The sequence below is a fragment of the Bos indicus genome, chromosome 1, assembly GCF_029378745.1.
Source record: "Bos indicus isolate NIAB-ARS_2022 breed Sahiwal x Tharparkar chromosome 1, NIAB-ARS_B.indTharparkar_mat_pri_1.0, whole genome shotgun sequence".
Classification (NCBI taxonomy): Eukaryota; Metazoa; Chordata; class Mammalia; order Artiodactyla; family Bovidae; genus Bos; species Bos indicus.
Genome location: NC_091760.1, coordinates 57,185,331 through 57,206,176, shown reverse-complemented (window position 1 = coordinate 57,206,176; position 20,846 = coordinate 57,185,331). Strand labels below are relative to the sequence as shown.

General features: G+C 43.1%; 1 protein-coding gene across 1 annotated transcript in view; it reads right to left on the bottom strand.

Annotated features, from left to right (window-relative positions):
- Positions 1 to 20,846, bottom strand: part of PLCXD2 (phosphatidylinositol specific phospholipase C X domain containing 2) — a 56,798-nt gene that overhangs the window by 6,784 nt on the left and 29,168 nt on the right. Inside the window, exons 2-3 of the mRNA XM_019977837.2 lie at positions 14,824 to 15,284; positions 5,566 to 5,807 (exon numbers count right to left, since the gene is read on the bottom strand). Of these exons, the coding sequence (XP_019833396.2) occupies positions 5,566 to 5,807; positions 14,824 to 15,284 (703 nt within the window). The remainder of the gene's footprint in view (positions 1 to 5,565; positions 5,808 to 14,823; positions 15,285 to 20,846) is intronic.

Genomic DNA, 20,846 nt, shown 5'->3' with positions numbered 1-20,846 from the left:
ATTCCAACTACAAACATTTATATGTGCGTGTGTGCTAAGTCACTTCAGTCATGTCTGACTCTTTGCGACCCTATGGGCTATAGCCTGCCAGGCTCCTCTGTTTATGGGATTCTCCAGGCAAGAATCCTGGAGTGGGTGGCCATGCCCACCTCCAGGGAATCTTCCCAACCGAGGGATCGAACCTGCATCTCTTACGCCTTCTGCGTTGGCAGGTGGGTTCTTTACCACTAGCACCACTAGCATTCCCCTCAATACCTCAGTAAGAAGATCATTAACTAGGGTTCAGTATTTCTTTTCAATTTTTCTTTTGACATAAAGTTTGTACACAATAAAATGCACAAATCTTAAGTGAACACTAGTTGAGTTTTGACAAATGTATATACATAACCCATAGCCATCTCAATGTAGAGAACATTACCAGCATCCCAGAAAGTTCCTGAATTCATATTCCCCATCAATCCCTGCCCCCACTCTCCCAGAGGCAATACTTATACTGACCTTCTTTTAAACACAGATTAAATTTGCCTGGTCTAGAACTACACATAAACCATGCATTCTGTTCTTGTGTGTAAGGCTCTTTCACTCAGCATTATGGTTTTGAAAGTCATCTGTGTCACTGCACACATCAGCAACTTGTTCTTTTTTTAAATCACCTGATAATATTCCACTGTATGCGTATGCTGCAATTTATCCACTTTCTTATTGATGGGTAAACAGGCTGTTTCCAGTTTTTGGACATTATGAATAAAACTGTTATGGTCATCTTTACATAAGTCTTTTTTTAATGGACATTTATTTTCATTTTTCTTGGGTAAATATCAAAGAGTGAAGTTGTTTTATTATATGTGAGATTTACATTTGGTTTTATAAGAAGCTTCCAGATCTTTTCCCAAAGAGATTGTTTCATTGTACATTCCATGAACAAAGTGTGAGAGTTCCGGTTGCTTCACATTCTCTCTCAGATTTGGTGCTATCAGTTTCTTTTAATTTTAGTCATTCTAGTGGGTGTGAAAAGTTACCTCATGGTGTTTCACTTTGCATTTTTCTGATCACTAATGATGTTGACCAGTTTGTCATGTACTTACTAGCCATTTATATATCTTCTTTCAGAAGTATCTACTTAATTATTTTATCCATTCTCCCTTTTGCTCTTTTTCTTTCAACTGTTGAGCTGTAGAAGTTATTTATATATTCTGGATACTATGCTTTTTGAATATTTTATCCTCCCCTGTAGCTTGCTTATTCATTTTCTCAATGGCCTATTTTGGTGAGCTGAATTCCTTAATTTTGATGGAGTTTATCTTTTTTTTTTTCTTTTATGGTTTCTGTAACTTAAGAAACTTCTGCCTGCTCCCAAGTCACAAGATATTTTCCTGTTTTCTTCTAACAGTTTTATAATTTTAGCTTTTATGTTTAGATCTAAGATCCATCTCAAGTTAATTTTAATATGTGATGTGAAGTATGGGTCAAGGTTCACTTTCACATATGGATACAGCAGTACGTGTGGCTTCCTAACAGACCAGTGCTTGTTCACAGTTGTCTTACAGACAGTCAGTCTCATGTTATAATCTGAGGACTTTCTATGTGAAAGCCAGAATGTTGTGTCCAAAGAAGCTCGCAATTCAGAGATGTAAACAAATGATGACAGCTTAATGTTACAGTTCCTATTAGCAGTAAGTGGTATAGAGGAGGGAGTAACGAAGCACCAAGTTTTACATTATGGTAAAATAGCTCACTAAATGCTTGCAACGTTGAAGATGCTGCAGGGAAGACACAAACCAGGGCTGATGTTTGGTTAAGAGATTGGAGTATTTTTAGGAAGGATTTTCTCTAGGTAAAATCTGAAAACAAACTGCGTTTATTTCTCAGTGGCCCCATTTCTCTTCTTTTGGTAACACCGTCCTTGGTTGTCACCTTCTCTGCTCCGTGTTCCTGGGAAGCTGCCCTCCCTCTTCCGAGCACAGAGCTGACTTCTCAGTCTCCCCCAGGCAACCTGGTCAAGGCCACACAGCGCTTTGTCTTTCTCTTTCTTTCCCTTTTATCCTGACAACTATAATCAGTTCTGGGTCTCTTCCCTTGCTCAGTGGACTCTACAATCAGCCATGGGCTAAAACACATCTCATATATTGATTTGCATTTTTAGATTCATTGCTGATTAGGACTTAGTAGGCCACTATCACAGGGGTACTTTGATTTTTAACTGGGACTCCTGAAGACTTAGTAACACCCTTGATTTGATTATAACCTATATTCAAAGTCTCTGTGGCTCAGTCTCTCCCCCAGTAAAATGGGGACCATAATAATACTTCATACAGATTTGGGAGGAATTAAATAAAGTAATGGAGGCTTCCCAGGTGGTGCTAGTAGTAAAGAACCCGCCTGCCAATGCATGAGAAATGCAGCTTTGATCCCTGGGTCAGGTAGATTTCTTGGAGGAGAGCGTGGCAATCTACTCTAGTATTCTTGCCTGGAGAATCCCATGGACAGAGGAGCCTGGTAGGCAACAGTCCATAGGGTCGCAAAGAATCGTACATGAAGCAACTTGGCACAGCACACACAACACAAATAAAGTTGGCACATAAAGTAATATGTGTAAAGTGCTTAGAGGAGGGCCTGGGATATAATAAGCACTATGTAAGTATTGGGAGAAGGAATCATAATGGTAGAGAGATTTGAGGGTGGAGGTAGGAAACTTTCCTAAAGCACAAAATGCTATGTCCTGAGAGGGGAGGGTCACAAATGCAGTTTTGCTTTGGAGACAGAGATCTGGAACAAGGAGTGGCCCACATGAAGGCCACAGCAGCACAGAATCGGATGCATTCAAGCCTTCTTGGGAAAAAAAAAAACACCCGCTTGTCTGTATTTAAGGATGAAATGCAGGTGCCACCTTCTGGTCATCACGGGGAAATGAGGATTAAGCGTTTGGTGGAGGCAGGTCGGCTGACTCAAGCCAGAGCCAACAAAGAGCTCTGTGTCACCTTTGTGTTCACGTGGCAGCCTTCCCCAGGGCAAGGATCAGATAACCAGGATTGCGCACAAAGAAAGGGGAATGCAGAACCCACTGTGAGCACGAGCTGCTTTATTTTCTTAACTCTTAGCCTTCCCCAAGGCCTCTTTACCAAGAGATCAGTGCAGACGGCTGAGCCACATACTGCTTACGGTCTGTGAGGCGCTGAATCTCACAGGCTGCAGAGCAGCTCAGAAAGCTCCCTCTGGCTTTCTACCCACTGAGAGCAAGGCTGGCCCATTGTGGGGATGGGCTTGGCAGGCCTGTTTTGTGCCAGGCGCTGTGGGAGGCACTTTTCTGTTAACATTCCACAATCTTGTGTGGTGTTACTAACCCCACTTAACTGGTGAGAAAAACCACAGCTCAGAGTCCTCAGGAAACTTGTCAAAGGCAGCCTGTTGTAAAGGGATTGCATTAGTTTATCAGGGCTGCTGTAAGAAAACGTTTGAACACCAAAACTTTATCTCCCCACAGCTCTGGAGGTCCGAAGTCAGAGATCAAGGTGTCGGCAGGTTTGGCTTCTGCTGAGGCTGGTCTCCTTGACCTGCAGACAGCCACCTCCCTGTGTCCTCACAGGGTCTGTTCTCTGTGCACACCCATCCCCAGGGTCTCTGCATATCCTAATCTCCTCCTCTTACGAGGACACCAGTCAGATTGGATCAGGGCTCACCCAAAAGGCCTCACTTTAAAATAACTACCTCTTAAAGCTTCTTTCTCTAGATACAGCCACATTCTGAGGGACTGGCGGTTACGACTTTGACATGTGAATTTCCAGGGAACACATGAGTGTGTGCTCAGTCATGTCTGACTCTGCAACCCCATAGACTGTAGCCCACAAAGCTCCTCTGTGTATAGGATTTTCTAGGCAAGAATCCTGGAGTGGGTTGCCATTTCCTCCTCTGGGGGCTAAGATATATCGGGCTAATAAGATAAAACAATCCTTATTTTTAAAGACTTCCTCTCCTGTGTAAGTACAACTCTCTGCACAGACTTCATCATAGAGAATCCCACGGACAGAGGAGCCTGGCGGGCTACAGTACATGGGGTTGCATAGAGTTGGACACGGCTTTCATTTCACTTTTTTCAGTGTTACACAGAAATTTACATGTTTATTTTTCCTCACAGAATGTACATCTGTGGGGGCACAGACTAGATTATTCATCTTGTGTCTCTGGATCTAGCTCCTACTCATCACTGAATAAATAAATAAATAAATATTACTCTACAAATTTACCAAAGGCATAAGGAAATGATATGGATATGTGAACATATACTATACAAAGAAAAGTTCATAGTTCTAATCTTGGTTTATGAAACTCTTTCCCAAGTTAACCACAGGTAATTCAATGAAGACAGTAGAGCCACGAAGAAAGGGGTTTTTTAGTTCTGCTCATGGCCAACACAATCAGGAGCTCTCAGGTTGTTATCCAAACCACTGCCAGATGAGCTCCTGTTATAGGAAGTCACGCTACCCAAACTAACCAGATAAACAGGGACACATTTTTTGGGTGGATCTTTCATTATCTGAACACCAGCACTCAGCACCTAGAACAGAACTTGGGAACGAAGTGATTCTTGTAAATATCCCTTGTTACCCAAATATATTAACTTTCTCAGCTCTGACTGCAAGGGATGCCCTATTAGGTAGATGTATTTATAACATTGCATTTATACACAGGCATAGGCATACACACATACTTGTACGTATATAAAAGCCATCCTTTTTCTTGACAATGCCTATCATTTATCAGTGTCCAGGATAAAAAACATCATTTAATACAACTGGAGCTTCTCCTGCCTAACTGTATAGTCAGGATCAGTTCTGCTCCAGGGATGTATCTGAAGCTATGACATGGTGGGTGGTATCCTGAGCTGCTTCTTAGGACTGTCACTTAAGGAAGGGAGAAGTGAAGTCGGTCAGTCGTGCCCGACTCTTTGTGACCCCATGGATAGTAGTCTGCACCAAGCTCCTCCATCCATGGGATTTTCAAGGCAAGAGTACTGGAGTGGGTTGCCATTTCCTTCTCCAGGGAATCTTCCCAACCCAGGGATCGAACCCAGGTCTCTCAGATTGTAGACAGACACTCTACCGTCTGAGCCACCAGGGAAGTCCTAAGGAAGGGAGAAGGACACTCTAAATCCTGGGTGGGCCACCTCTGAATCACTAGCACCTGGCCCAGAAGCTTCATTTAATGCTTCATGAGAGCATGAGTGCTTGGGCAGCTTCGAGGGCAGGGCAAGAACAAGACAGAACTGCAAGCCCGATGTGAACAGGAGCAGACTGCTGGTGGCTGAAAGCGCTTTGCCTTTGTATTGAAATTTAGAGTATTCATGGTACAATATGTGTATTTTAACAGAATATTTTATTTAGAGATCCTCTGGCTATGGTTCATGCAGGTCACCTCAAGTGCACAGCTTTTTCAAATACTATGCTTTTGGAATTTTTGTTATTTTAAGTCTTCAAAGTATATAGTTTTACTGCTGTTTATTCAGAAGAAAATCAAGATAAAGAGATTTTTTTTTTAACCCTCACTTGAAGGAAGGATGCTCATTCCTACCTGTGGACCAGTGTGTTCTTGAGGCCGCCAACCAGGCCCCGGGCAATGGTCTTCACTCTGGGTGTGAGGATAGCTTGAGACACGTGGAAGGAGCCATGGGGCGAGCGCTCACTCAGCGTGGTCTCCAAGAACAGGATGAGTTTGCGCACACTCGTGGTATTGGCCCAGGGCGCTGGGATCTTCTTTCCAGGCCACAGGAAGGCGTATTGCTTGTAGAAGGGACAGTGATAGAAGATAAGAACCTGAAACATTCAGAACAAAGGAGGGCAGTTCATGAGCCACACTCCTATCAGCAGTTATGCTGATATTCAGTTAGAGGCTGAAAGTACATAGGCAGTGCTTTTACCATCCAAATTCACGGACTTCTTCAATTCTATCCTGACCCCCTGCCCTTGGGAACCGCTGGACCCCAGGTGGAGAACCTCTGCGGTTGGTCCTGTAAATTATGACTCCTATGTTCACGGAATTGACCCTGAGCCCTTGGGTTGAGATAGACACACTGAACTAATCTGAGAGGTCTCAGGTTTTCAGTTGTGTGTGCTGATTCTGAAGGAAACCTGCCAGGTGAGGAAGGGAGAGCAGGAGCTGCACAAGACAGGGAAGACTTCGATTAGGGGATGAGTCTCCATTGGGACCTCTCAGGATGGTGGTGATACTAGCGGTATTGCTAAAATAATTAGCAAGCTACATCGCAGCATAAATTAGCTTCTGAAGGCAGCTGAGAGACAGGGATTGTTCCAGTCCAGAGCTCTGCTGCTTACGTTTCCAGACTGAGTGAATGAAAGTCGCTCAGTCGTGTCCGACTCTTTGTGACCCCATGGACTGCATAGTCCATGGAATTCTCTAGATCAGAATATTGGAGTGGGTAGCCTTCCCCTTCTTTAGGGGAACTTCCCAAACCAGGAATCGAACCCAGGTCTCCTGCATTGCAGGCAGATTCTTTACAGCTGAGCCACAAGGGAAGCCCAAGAATCCTGGAGTGGGTAGCCCATCCCTTCTCCAGCAGATCTTGCCGACCCAGGAATTGAACCGAGGTCAGTAGTGTATTTTCTCTCCTCCTGGGTGGCAGGGATTCTTTCCTAAGGGAATGTCCAGCCTGTGTATTTACATTCCCTGAACTGCAATCCTTGGATAGCTGGCCTGAGAGCATAATCCTCCAGGCACCCAAGGGCAAGACTCTGAATGTGGGTCTTGTTTCCGGGGCACATTCAGCTGGTGACTAAGGAGCCTAACTGCTCTGGAAGGCCTGGAGCAAGGGAGCGCCAAGCTCCGTGCACTGAACAGACTAATGGTTGTTCTCGTTGTGTTTAATGGCTCTGAGTAATGTCTGACTGACTACTAATGATGTCTGTGGTAAACACATGTCTTAATGAGGTTAATCACAGGCTCATCGTAAGAAGATTGCCTGGGAGATTGGGGAGGATTTCCTGCTGGCATTGTAAATGGCTTGTTTGGAAGGCCGGGGTCTCCAACATCCATAAGGGTGAAGAGCTGGCTGTGAAATGGACAGTGAGAAGAGAGGCGGAAGGCTGCATGATCCTTCAACAGGGCCCGTCAGACCACTTCCTGTGCTCCTGGCCCCTGGGCAGAGGGTCAGGGGTTGAAAGGACAGTGCCGTTCTTCACTCTGCCTTGGAGAATGTGCAAAAAAGACACATTCTACAAAAGGGGCTTTATGCCTTTCCTCAGGAGCCTCTTGAGTAATCTGATCCTGAAGGTTAGAGGGGTAATTTCTGTTTACAGTAGGGGGTTGGCCTAGCACACCAGGACTCCTTTTACAGAATTTTAGGGGCAGCAGCTTGCCCGGGGCCTGTGTTTGGCATCAGACTCCCAACCTCACTCTGCTGTATTTCCCATCTGAGATATTCTTCCCTCCAGCTCAGCAATTTATGTGCCACTTTTCTCCTGAGACTCAGATTTAAAATCTCATTTCCTGTATAGAATTATTCTTTAATTGACCTCTTCTTATTTTGATCATTCTTTTCCAAGGGCCCCAGGATGTAGGTTTAGACTATATACTATTTTTCAACTGATGGCTTACAAACGCGTTTCTTCATACAGTACATTTGAGGCAGTTTCGTCTCGTAATTGTATATCAGTTGTCTTATATTTTACTAGTGTCACATATTCTTCTTACCTTCTCATTAAGATTCTAATACTGCCAAATTGTAGATGAAATCTTCTCATTCACTGTACCTTCAAAACCCATAGCCACTAATGTACCGGCACAAACCTGTGAGCTGGGATGTAATTGCATATGGAGTAAATGAAATGTGACTGAATGGTTGTACACTTCTTGCCATTAAATTATGGTAATAAAATACTCTGGGGGTTACATGCAAGGCAGCTCACTACATAATGAATAAAGTTTAACCGCCAGCGTGGCGTGCTCCAACAGTGGGGAGGTAACTGAGGCTCTGCTGGAGATCTCTTTGTTCAGCTTTTAAGAGGCATGGCAGGGAAACCTTTGGGAAAGAAAGTGGAACAAAGGAAGCCCTGAAATTCAAATTGATGACATGAGACCTTTTTCTGACATGTCATCACAGTCTCTTTCCATCATAATTTTAGGGGTGTTGGTTGTTGAATGATATAGATTCAGTTCAGTTCAGTCGCTCAGTCATGTCCGACTCTTTGTGACCCCAAGAATCGCAGCACGCCAGGCCTCCCTGTCCATCACGAACTCCCAGAGTCTACTCAAACTCATGTCCATCGAGTCGGTGATGCCATCTAGCCATCTCATCCTCTGTCATCCCCTTCTCCTCCTGCCCCCAATCCCTCCCAGCAACAGGGTCTTTTCCAATGAGTCAACTCTTCGCATGAGGTGGCCAAAGTATTGGAGTTTCAGCTTTAGCATCCGTCCTTCCAATGAACACCCAGGACTGATCTCCTTTAGGATGGACTGGTTGGATCTCCTTGCAGTCCAAGGGACTCTCAAGAGTCTTCTCCAACACCACAGTTCAAAAGCATCAATTTTTTGGCACTCAGCTTTCTTCACAGTCCAACTCTCACATCCATACATGACTGGAAAAACCACAGCCTTGACTAGATGGACCTTTATTGGCAAAGTAAGGTCTCTGCTTTTGAATATGCTATCTAGGATGGTCATAACTTTCCTTCCAAGGAGTAAGCGTCTTTTAATTTCATGGCTGCAGTCACCATCTGTAGTGATTTTGGAGCCCAGAAAAATAAAGTCTGACACTGTTTCCACTGTTTCCCCATCTATTTCCCATGAAGTGATGGGACCAGATGCCATGATCTTCATTTTCTGAATGTTGAGCTTTAAGCCAACATTTTCACTCTCGTCTTTCACTTTTATCAAGAGGTTTTTGAGTTCCTCTTCACTTTCTGCCATAAGGGTGGTGTCATCTGCATATCTGAGGTTATTGATATTTCTCCCAGCAATCTTGATTCCAGCTTGTGCTTCTTCCAGCTCAGCGTTTCTCATGATGTACTCTGCATAGAAGTTAAATAAGCAGGGTGACAATATACAGCCTTGACATACTCCTTTTCCTATTTGGAACCAGTCTGTTGTTCCATGTCCAGTTCTAAATGTTGCTTCCGAATCTGCATACAGGTTTCTCAAGAGGCAGGTCAGGTGGTCTGGTATTCCCATCTCTTTCAGAATTTTCCACAGTTTATTGTGATCCACACAGTCAAAGGCTTTGGCATAGTCAATAAAGCAGAAATAGATGTTTTCCTGGAACTCTCTTGCTTTTTCTATGATCCAGCAGATGTTGGCAGTTTGATCTCTGGTTCCTCTGCCTTTTCTAAAACCAGCTTGAACATCTGGAAGTTCGTGGTTCACGTACTATTGAAGCCTGGCTTGGAGAATTTTGAGCATTACTTTGATGGCGTGTGAGATGAGTGCAATTGTGTGGTAGTTTGAGCATTCTTTGGCATTGCCTTTCTTTGGGATTGGAATGAAAACTGACCTTTTCCAGTCCTGTGGCCACTGCTGAGTTTTCCTAATTTGCTGGCATATTGAGTGTAGCACTTTCACAGCATCATCTTTCAGGATTTGGAAGAGCTCAACTGGAATTCCATCACCTCCACTCGCTTTGCTCCTAGTGATGCTTCTAAGGCCCACTTGACTTCACATTCCAGGATGTCTGGCTCTAGGTGAGTGATCAAACCATCGTGATTATCTGGGTCATGAAGCTCTTTTTTGAACAGTTCTTCTGTGTATTCTTGCCATCTTTTCTTAATATCTTCTTCTTCTGTTAGGTCCATACCATTTCTGTCCTTTATCGAGCCCATCTTTGCATGAAATCTTCCCTTGGTATCTCTAATTTTCTTGAAGAGATCTCTAGTCTTTCCCATTCTGTTGTTTTCCTCTATTTCTTTGCATTGATCACTAAGGAAGGCTTTCTTATCTCTCCTTGTTATTCTTTGAAACTCTGCATTCAGGTGCTTATATCTTTCCTTTTCTCCTTTGCTTTTCCCTTCTCTTCTTTTCACAGCTATTTGTAAGGCCTCCTCAGACAGCCATTTTGCTTTTTTGCATTTCTTTTCCATGGGGATGGTCTTGATCCCTGTCTCCTGTACAATGTCACGAACCTCTGTCCATAGTTCATCAGGCACTCTGTCTATCAGATCTAGTCCCTTAAATCTATTTCTCACTTCCACTGTATAATCATAAGGGATTTGATTTAGGTCATACTTGAATGGTGTAGTGGTTTTCCCTACTTTCTTCAATTTATGTCTGAATTTGGCAATAAGGAGCTCATGATCTGAGCCATAGTCAGCTCCCGGTCTTATTTTTGCTGACTGTATAGAGCTTCTCCATCTTTGGCTGCAAAGAATATAATCAATCTGATTTCGGTGTTGACCATCTGGTGATGTCCATGTGTAGATTCTTCTCATGTGTTGTTGGAAGAGGGTGTTTGCTATGAACAGTGCGTTCTCTTGGCAAAACTCTATTACCTTTGCCCTGATTCATTCCGTACTCCAAGGCCAAATTTGCCTGTTACTCCAGGTGTCTCTTGACTTCCTACTTTTGCATTCCAGTCTCCTATAATGAAAAAGACATCTTTTTGGTGTGTTAGTTCTAAAAGGTCTTGTAGGTCTTCATAGAACCGTTCAACTTCAGCTTCTTCAGTGTTACTGGTTGGAGCATAGGCTTGGATTACCATGATATTGATTAGCCCACTCTTAAAACTATATCAGAGCTTTACTCTCTGCTAGAAATTCACTGCCAGAATGATTTGTTACTCCTGAAATTACCTGTTTCTCTGCAAATTTCTAAATGATCTAGTATGCAATATGGCAGCCAGTGTACAAAATTATAAAATTATAACCTGTTTACCAACTTAGCTCAAAATTTAACCTTACCCAAACCCTCATATTCAAAGGCCCATTCACAGATCTTCCCTGTCTCCCATTCAGCAAACCCTCTGAAAACCTATGATAATAGAGGCTTATAAATAAAGCCAAAGTGTTTTTGTTAGCATAATCTATGACTCTGGTTGTGAAAATCACCAAATGTGTGAACAGCCCTGGGAAAGCATTGAGAACTGTGGGAACTCTGGGGAGCTGACAGTCTGTGACTGAGACAGCCTTGCCACTCACCAAGAATGTTCTACTGGGAAAGCCTCAGTTTTCAAATCTGTAAAGTGAGGATAATAATGACAACCTATGTCCTAGTGCTGTTGAGAGAATTTAATGAGTTAATCCCTGTACTTAGCACACTGTTAAAGTCCCATGAATGTTAGTATTGTTCTTGTTACTAGTATTATTTAATGTTGTAAGAGAGAGATTCCACTGGGGAAAAGTTTCTCCAAATTAGGCTTGTGAGTCCAAACATATATAAACTTATGTTTAGGGGAGAGGTGTAGTAAATGTTTGGCAAAATATCACTTATGAAAGTTTTAGTGAAGAAAAATAGCTTAGATAACTTTAACAGACACTGAGAGTTAACTCGGACATGCCAGACATCCTGGAATGTGAAGTCAAGTGGGCCTTAGAAAGCATCACTAAGAACAAAGCTAGTGGAGGTGATGGAATTCAAGTTGAGCTATTCCAAATCCTGAAAGATGATGCTGTGAAAGTGCTACGCTCAATATGCCAGCATATTTGGAAAACTCAGCAGTGGCCACAGGACTGGAAAAGGTCAGTTTTCATTCCAATCCCAAAGAAAGGCACTGCCAAAGAATGCTCAAACTACCGCACAATTGCACTCATCTCACACGCTAGTAAAGTAATGCTCAAAATTCTCCAAGCCAGGCTTCAGCAATACGTGAACCATGAACTTCCATATGTTCAAGCTGGTTTTAGAAAAGTCAGAGGAACCAGAGATCAAACTGCCAACATCCGCTGGATCATGGAAAAAGCAAGAGAGTTCCAGAAAAACATCTATTTCTGCTTTATTGACTATGCCAAAGCCTTTGACTGTGTGGATCACAATAAACTGTGGAAAATTCTGAAAGAGATGGGAATACCAGACCACCTGATCTGCCTCTTGAGAAATTTGTATGCAGGTCAGGAAGCAACAGTTAGAACTGGACATGGAACAACAGACTGGTTCCAAACAGGAAAAGGAGTTCATCAAGGCTGTATATTGTCACCCTGTTTATTTAACTTATGCAGAGTACATCATGAGAAACGCTGGACTGGAAGAAACACAAGCTGGAATTAAGACTGCCGGGAGAAATATCAATAACCTCAGATATGCAGATGACACCACCCTTATGGCAGAAAGTGAAGAGGAACTCAAAAGCCACTTGATGAAGGTGAAAGTGGAGAATGAAAAAGTTGGCTTAAAGCTCAACATTCAGAAAACGAAGATCATGGCATCCGGTCCCATCACTTCATGGGAAATAGATGGGGAAACAGTGGAAACAGTGTCAGACTTTATTTTTCTGGGCTCCAAAATCACTACAGATGGTGACTGCAGCCATGAAATTAAAAGACGCTTACTCCTTGGAAGGAAAATTATGACCAACCTAGACAGCATATTCAAAAGCAGAGACATTACTTTGCCGACAAAGGTCCATCTCGTCAAGGCTATGGTTTTTCCTGTGGTCATGTATGGATGTGAGAGTTGGACTGTGAAGAAGGCTGAGCACCGAGGAATTGATGCTTTTGAAGTGTGGTGTTGGAGAAGACTCTTGAGAGTCCCTTGGACTGCAAGGAGATCCAACCAGTCCATTCTAAGGGAGATCAGCCCTGGGATTTCTTTGGAAGGAATGATGCTAAAGCTGAAACTCCAGTACTTTGGCCACCTCATGCGAAGAGTTGACTCATTGGAAAAGGCTCTGATGCTGGGAGGGATTGGGGGCAGGAGGAGAAGGGGACGACAGAGGATGAGATGGCTGGATGGCATCATTGACTTGATGGACATGAGTCTGAGTGAACTTGGGAGTTGGTGATGGACAAGGAGGCCTGGCGTGCTGTGATTCATGGGGTCGCAAAGAGTCGGACACGACTGAGCGACTGATCTGATCTGATCTGATCTGAGAGTTAACTCTTTAGTATTTGTAGAGCCATTTAGGGGTGCACAGTGCAATCCAGTGTTTCTTGCTCCTTAGGCCAAGTCTGGGAGTCATCCTTGAATCCTCATGGTCCCAACAATGAGGAAACCCTATTAGCTCTAACTTCTCCTGGGTTCAAAATCTGACCACTTTCCACTGAGATTCTCCTCACTGGTTTCCATACTTTCCTTCTGTCTCTACTCCAAGTCTCTTCTCAGTAACCAGAGGGATGCCATCAAAACCTAAGCCAGGCCATAGCACCCTGGGCTTGGAACCCTCCCAGAACCTTCCCCACTCAGAGTAAAAGCCAAGTCCTTACCAGGCCCCTACGATCCCCTACCATCTCTCTGCCTTCCTCGGCTGCTCTGCTTTCCAGCCCCACAGCTCGTGCTTTTCCTCAACAATGCTGGGCACCTTCCTGCTTTGGGGCTCTGCTCTGGTTGGTTCCTCTGCTGGGAAAGCTCTTCCCCCAGTAGATTAACTCCCTCAAATGCCATTTTTTCAACAAGGGCTACTCTGATCAAACTATTTAAAACTGTGACTGATCCTCCAGCCCACAGAACCCTGGTTTTCCCTTCCGCTGCTTGCCTTTCTTTTTCCATTGCTCCCATGACTTTCTAACATTTTATATGCTGTATTTATCATATTTATTACCTATGATCTATCTCCCTCCACCTGAATGAAATCTCCACCAGGGCAAGGATCTTTGTTTTATTTACTGATTTAACCCAAGTGCTTTAGTTTGGAGCTTGGCACATACTTGGTGTTCAACATATATTTGCAAATGAGTAATCTTAAATTGATTTTTAATTAAAAGCTCTTCTCTCATTTCAAAAATAACTGCATCTTGAAGATGTTTTGGTTAATGCATCTATGAGTAAGGAAGCAACTGGGAATGAAAGAAAGGTCTTTTTTTTTTCTTCCTTTTTAAAGAGTCTATATCGGAGCCTGACCATTCCTAAAGCTCTCCTCTCCCACCATCACCATCCTCTGGGACCAGAGAAGAATTTATCTGAGGCTCACACTCCTTTTCCTGAGTTTCTGCATCATGGGTCTAAGTTTGGGTTTCTTCTCAACTTTTGGGTGCTCTTCCAGACTTGATCCCTTCCTGGGCTTTTCCTTCCTTAACTCTGTATCCCCCACTGACCCAAATGCCTTTAAAAATGTTAACACCTCTGAGATGAATCACTTCCTGTGCCTTTGTCAGCTGACGCTTCTACTTATCGATTAACATTTGTCAGGGATGATCTGACATTGAGTTGAAGGCTCAATGGAACAGATTATCCCTAAGGGGAACAAGGAGGGTTAAACAGACTGGATGGGAGATAGAAAAATGGTAATGGCCAACTGGTCTTATTTCACAACTCTGCCTTGGGCTGGTTCTGGCCAGGTCATTCAAAGTCTACTTAGATGCTCAACCAGTTGCCAAACATGTAGTAAATATTTGGCAGGTATCAATCCCGGTTCTGGAGAAGGAAAGGGCAACCCACTCCAGTGTTCTTGCCTGGAGAATCCCAGGTATGGTGGAGCCTGGTGGGCTGCCATCTATGGGGTCGCACAGAGTCGGACACAACTGAAATGACTTAGCAGCTTAGCAATCCCGGTTCAGTGGTACCCAGGGGAGCCCTTGGAGCCATCTGAGAGCCCAGGAACCAGGTTTTTATTATCACAAACACTCTACGCCTTCTACCCCAAGGGCCCTGGAATGAGATGTCTTAGGGCTGGTGACCCTGAAAAAGCAGGAAGAGTTCCGTTCTTGCCCTTGGAAGTTTCTCTCTGTTCCCTCCTACCTGGCACTTCTTCTCCCACAGCCTCCGCAGCGTCATGCTCTCCACACTGCAGGCTGAGCACAACTTGCTTCCAAAGGCCTCCTGGATCCGGAGAATCAGGCGTTTGTGATGGGCCTCATCCATGGCGTAGAAGTGGTTGAAATCCAGGAAGACAATCTCTTGGGGGTGCTGTGTGAGGAATGAGTTGATCTCCATCAGTCCATCCCAGACCTTGATGCCAAAAAGCCCATGAATGAAGTAGATTTCCTGGTCGGCGTCCCCTGGCTTGGAAGACACACGCAGGTCAAAGTAACGGATCCCGGCATCCAGCTGTTCTCGGAATGTCAGGTTCTGAGTCACAGACCATTTCTTCATGACCTTCTTCACGAACGAGATCCTGGCAAGGCGTTTGATCGCTGGGGTTTGGTCAGGCCCCACTGGGGACTTTTCATCTACCCAGTAGCTGAATGAATCATGGGAGCCTACACAAAGCAACAAAGGGGAGGTGAGCAGTTGAGACTGAGCTCGGACAGATAATCAGAAAAGATAAGAATTAAAAAAGAAGTACACACACAGAGAATACTGTGAACAAATAGTTGCAAAAATTTTCAAGCTTGCAAGGGATGAAATAAACACAAAAAAAGTTAATGTAATCTTTTTAGCAGCTTGTTCATAGCTCAGTTGGTAAAGAATCTGCCTGCAATGTGGGAGATCACGGTTTGATCCCTGGGTTGGGAAGATCCCCTGGAGAAGGGAAAGGCTACCCACTCCAGTATTCTGGCCTGGAGAATTCCATGGACTGTATAGAGTCCACGGGGTAGCAAAGAGTCGGACACGACTGAGCAACTTCTACTTTTCACTTTTCAGCCAGGAGTAAAATGATAATTTCATACATTGCTGGTATAAGGTAAATTAATAAATACCTTTTTGGAAAGTTACTTAGAAAAATGTTTGAGAAGAGCTTTAAAATATTCACACCATTTAATCTAGTAATTTCATTTCAGAAAATTCATTTTCAATAGGAAATCTATTCTGAAGAACTAAACTAATGTTTGGAAAAATAAAGATTTCTTCTGAAGAATATTCCTAATAGAGACAAACTAGAGTTTGCTTAAGCGTACCTCATAGAAGAATGTTTAATGGTGGCACATTATTCAATGCTTTATTCAAGCAGGCATTGAAAGAAAAGATAAGACAACTCTGTGTCTATCTCAGTAATGCTGGGACAGGCATTTAAATTCTAAGAAAGGCAGAATTATTTTTTAAACTGCCTTCTTACAATTTTGTATATACTATTTTCATATTGTAAAAATAAGTCAGTGGGAATGATTTCTTAACAGATCATATAAACATTCTGAAGAGCCTTGGTTAGTTATATGCCCCTCTTTCTGAAATCATCTCTTAATAAGCCAATTATTAAATGATCAAATGCATGTTGTATTTCTCTTCCTTAAAGAAGGTAAGGATCCTCCTAGACACTGAGATGATCTTACTGTTATAAAGTCTAAATGACCATGAGAGACACTTTTCTAACTACAGTGAGAAAATATTTCAGTAGTAACTTAAGTAAAAATTATCTTTAACAAATATCTTCCATTTTGTCATCAGTTTCTATCTGGTGTCAACCATTTTTATTTGGTTGGCTTGGTGAGTGGCTCTGACCCCAGGGGTCTCCTCACAGGGTGCTGCACTTTGCAAACAAAATCTAAGAGAAAAGTGTTGTGTTCTGCCAATCTTGTCCTTAATCACTACGACTCACACCAGAATCAAAATTCTTATATTCATATAGAATACTCTTGACTGTCACCAGTTATACTTTTCAGTAAGTTTTAGAGTAGGTATTTCATACATAATGTAGGATTTTATACAACTCTACTGTTTTATGTTTTATTATTTCCATTTTCTTGAAAATAAATCATTCTGGGAATGGTTTTTACTGTTTCATCTTTTTAGAAATAAACCCAAAAAACAACAAAAAAAAATGTGACAAGCAATGCTTTATTGTTATGTAGTCTCTAGAACATGAAGGGTATTCAGTAACTATTAAGAAAAAGCATAGTTATCAATCCTCAGGCAAAGTGAATTTTGTGAGCAAGGAAATTACTAGCATGTTTCAGGTAAAAAATGGCTGTTACTAATAGAAATGTGGAGCGAGTCCCTCTGGAGTTCCTACACTGGTTGTCTCTGCTAATGAGACTCACTGGAAACTTGCCGAATGCTCTGCTTCCCTGGGCTGCAGCAGAAATAGGAGCTCTTTATACCTCTTCACTGAGAGATTTATTATGAATACATTATGTATAGATGGAGGACAACCAGTTCTCTCTTCTTTTTAGATTTTATCAGCAGCCCAGCTGTTTGGGATTGAGTGTGTAATATAGTATGAGTTATGTATTGTACTTAATTCTTCCCTGGGTATCAGGGAATAGCCATTATCCAAGCATGGAGAAGAGCAAATCCCTGCTGATATTCTCTGGCTGGTGCTGAGCCCAGTTTCATGCCCAGAGGGAGATGTGCTAACAACCTCCGGGGTTTTCTTTGTGTCTGAGGACTATGCAGCAGTGTGACAGCCGTGGGGCCCCAGGGACCATTTCTGAATACATGGGGACACACTGGGCACCAGCGCATCCTGCAGAAGAGGAAGGGCATGCACATCTCCTGGGAACTCGGAGTCTCTCTGCAACCTTTTGCTCCCTTTTCTGTTCTAGCTGCCTAGCATTGCCCACTGCCATCCCCTGGACAGGAAGAAACAGGACAAGGGAGCAGGTTGTTCGCTGACTGTTTGACAGCGTTTGTCCTTCCGAGGCCTCCAGCAGTCAAAGCCAACACTCACCCGTTAACCACTGTCAATATTTTTGCCTTTCTACCTAATTTTTTCCCAGGAGGTTGTTGAGTTCACTCACATAGAGTGAGAACAATAACATCCAGATACTTGAGTGCACTTAACTCTCTCTTTTTTGAAAATCCAGGTAAAAATACCCCACACTTCACACAGAATATTTACAAGGTTACATCATGCAAAGAGTACTTACAAAAGGAAAATCTTAATATGTTCCACCCCAGATTTATTATCCAAGTTTCCTCTTCTCCCTATTCCTTGAAAGAAGACATTTTACTCTTTAGACTGTCTTGGGGCTTCCCTGGTCATCCAGGGAATTAACTTAACTGGTAGTTAAGAATCCAACTGCCAATGCAGGGGATACGAGTTCCATACCTAGTTCAGGCAGACGCCACATGTCTCAGGGCAACTACTGAACCTGCTCATCCTGAGCCTGTGCTCCACAAGAGAAGCCACTGCAGTGAGAAGCCGTGCAGCACGACTAGAGCGTGGCCCCTGCTTGCTGTAACCAGAGAAAGCCTGAGCAGCGACAAAGACCCAGCACAGCCAAAAAAAAAAAAAAAAAAAAAATGTTTCAAGACTGTCTTTAGGACTGTTTCTCTCCCTCTGCCCTGGGATATATGGATTAAATTCACACATTTCCCCCAGAGAAGTGACCCCCCCCGCCACTGGCACCCCTACCTCATCGCCTTGTTCTTGAAGACAACTGCTGTGTGGACTTGGTCAGGATCATGGCTCCATGAGTCCTGGCTTGTTTTGTGACAAGGTTAGGAAATAGTTTAGAACTTCATTCTGTTGCCATTTCTGTCACAGGAAGGGTTTTGCTGCTACCACCTGAAAGTACCTGTGCATCTTCACTCATCCTCTCCAGGGCATTTTGTTTTTTTTAAATCTCTGACTACAATAGATTTAAGTGGTCTTCTTTATCTTAAGAACAAAACAAATCACTTTCCATGTCTCACCCCTTCAAGTGACTGTCCTCTTTTTTCCTAGCTGTTGAATTCTTGAAACAGAGGCCAGTGCTGTGACCTTTGTCTCCCTGATCAACTCTCCTTCCAGTTGGAAGCGACCTCCTACCCTTGTGTTGCTACCCTTCATCCTTATATCCTTGGAACTGATAACTCCAAATGGCTTTATTCTTCCTGGCCTCTGTGAGGCCCTGCTAAATCAGCTCTTTTCTAGAACCTTCTTACATTTTTGTATATAGTATTGGGCTTCCCTTGTGGCTCTCAGCTGGTAGAGAATCTGCCTGCAATACGGGAAACCTGGGTTTGCTCCCTGGGTTGGTAAGATCCCCTGGAGAAGGGAAAGGCTACCTGCTCCAGTATTCTGGCCGGGAGAATTCCAGGGACTGTACAGTCCATGGGGTTGCAAAGACCGGACACGACTGAGTGTCTTTCACTTTCACTTTCCATTCCCTTGTGATGCACGATGCACACCTTCAGGAGTGCCTGTCCTTCTCTGACTGCTCTCCTTTGGCCTCCTTTGCTGGCTCTTCTCCCTCCTGCTTGTCTCCCAGTTTAAAGTTTCCAGGCGTTTTTATTCCTTCCTTTTCCCACCCTCAGTGATTTCATCTACTTTCCAAGTTTCTAATCACAGCACCATTATGCAGATGACACCAAAAGTTTCATTTCTAGCACAGACTTTTCTAAAGTTCCAAATTTATGTGTCCAGCTTCTGCTGTGGTCTTTGGCTTCACCTGCCTTGCAGGTGTAGGCACAACAAATGACAGATTCTCCATGTGCTCCATAAAGCCAGCCACTCATGTGGCCCCTCTGATCCCCACAGAATGCCTCTGCTAAATCTGTCAATAGTTCACTCAGTTACTCAGACTTGAAACTTTGGATTCTAATTAAATTCTTCCCTCTTCCTCACCCCCTGCAACCAACCAGTTACCCAATCTTAGTATCTGACTTCTAAAAAAGACATCAAACATGTCTCTTCCTTTAACCTTCACCTGCCACCCACCTCACTACCTGTCTTATAAGCAGGATCAACAGAGCCTTGACTTATCCTTTGAGTCCAGCCTAATTTGTTCAAATTTAAAAGTCGATCATCTCAAGATAATAGTGCTGATTACATCATTTCCCTGTTACCCACAGATCAGGTTCAAACTCTGGTCACTGGTGTTTAGGGCTCTCCTCAACAAAGTTCCAATGCATTATTCCGGCCTCATATCTCACCAGGCCCTTCCTCTGACTCTATGCACTTACTTTGCTGATAGCTTTCATAAAGTATTCTCTCATCCCAATTCTGTCCACCAGTGTTTAAAATGCATATCAGGTAAGCTGCTTACCCTATACAGTTTCTTCATCTGTAAAATGGGCATGATCACATCGATTGTCACAAAAATTGTTGTGAATGTTGGAATGCATGCAAAGTGCCTGGAACAATGCTGATACACAGCAAGTGCTGAACTATTGTTACTGTTATTATTAGTCATGCTCTGTTACTTGGAAACTAGAGGGAAAAAGGGGTGATCAACTGAATTCCTTATCTTAAATACTTAGGGTCTGGAAGATTTTCTTTCCTGCACCTGAGGCACTGTTCCTCTCCACCTTGTTGGCTGATGTGGAGATAACAACTTAGCCTCTACCTTGTTGACAGTAGCTGTCACTCGCCCTCTGGGTCACTGCCTAAGCTCTGTCATTGCCCACTTTTAAAATCTCAAAACACAATATCCTACTTTCTGATCACAACTTACTTTTTTTCTTCCTCATTGTGACTTGACTTCTATTTCCTCTAAGCTGAGAGCCCAGAGTAGGCTCTATATTGTCCTTTGGCTAGCTACAACCAAATTGTTACTTGCCACTTTTATCTGGAGAATTATTAATTATAACCATCTGAAAGCTGCAAGGATCACTGTGAAGGCACGTTGTCTATCTATACATACCAATCATAGGCACAGCCCCCAAATGCACATGGAAATAGTAACATGATATTTTCTAACAAACTTTTTGTCTAACAACAAACATTTCACTTCTCTAATATTTATCATTTATACAGTAGACTAAATAAGGTTTTAGAAAATAATAGTCATTAAATACTGGATAACTATCTTTAAACTTCTCTGCGAAGGGAATTTTTGTCATCCTAAGAATATTCCAACAGAGCAGGAAATAAGAACAAACAGGCCTTTCCCTAATGTTCTACACTCCATGGATTGATATCATCCCTAATTTTAGCCCTACACAGGTGAAGGCATTTT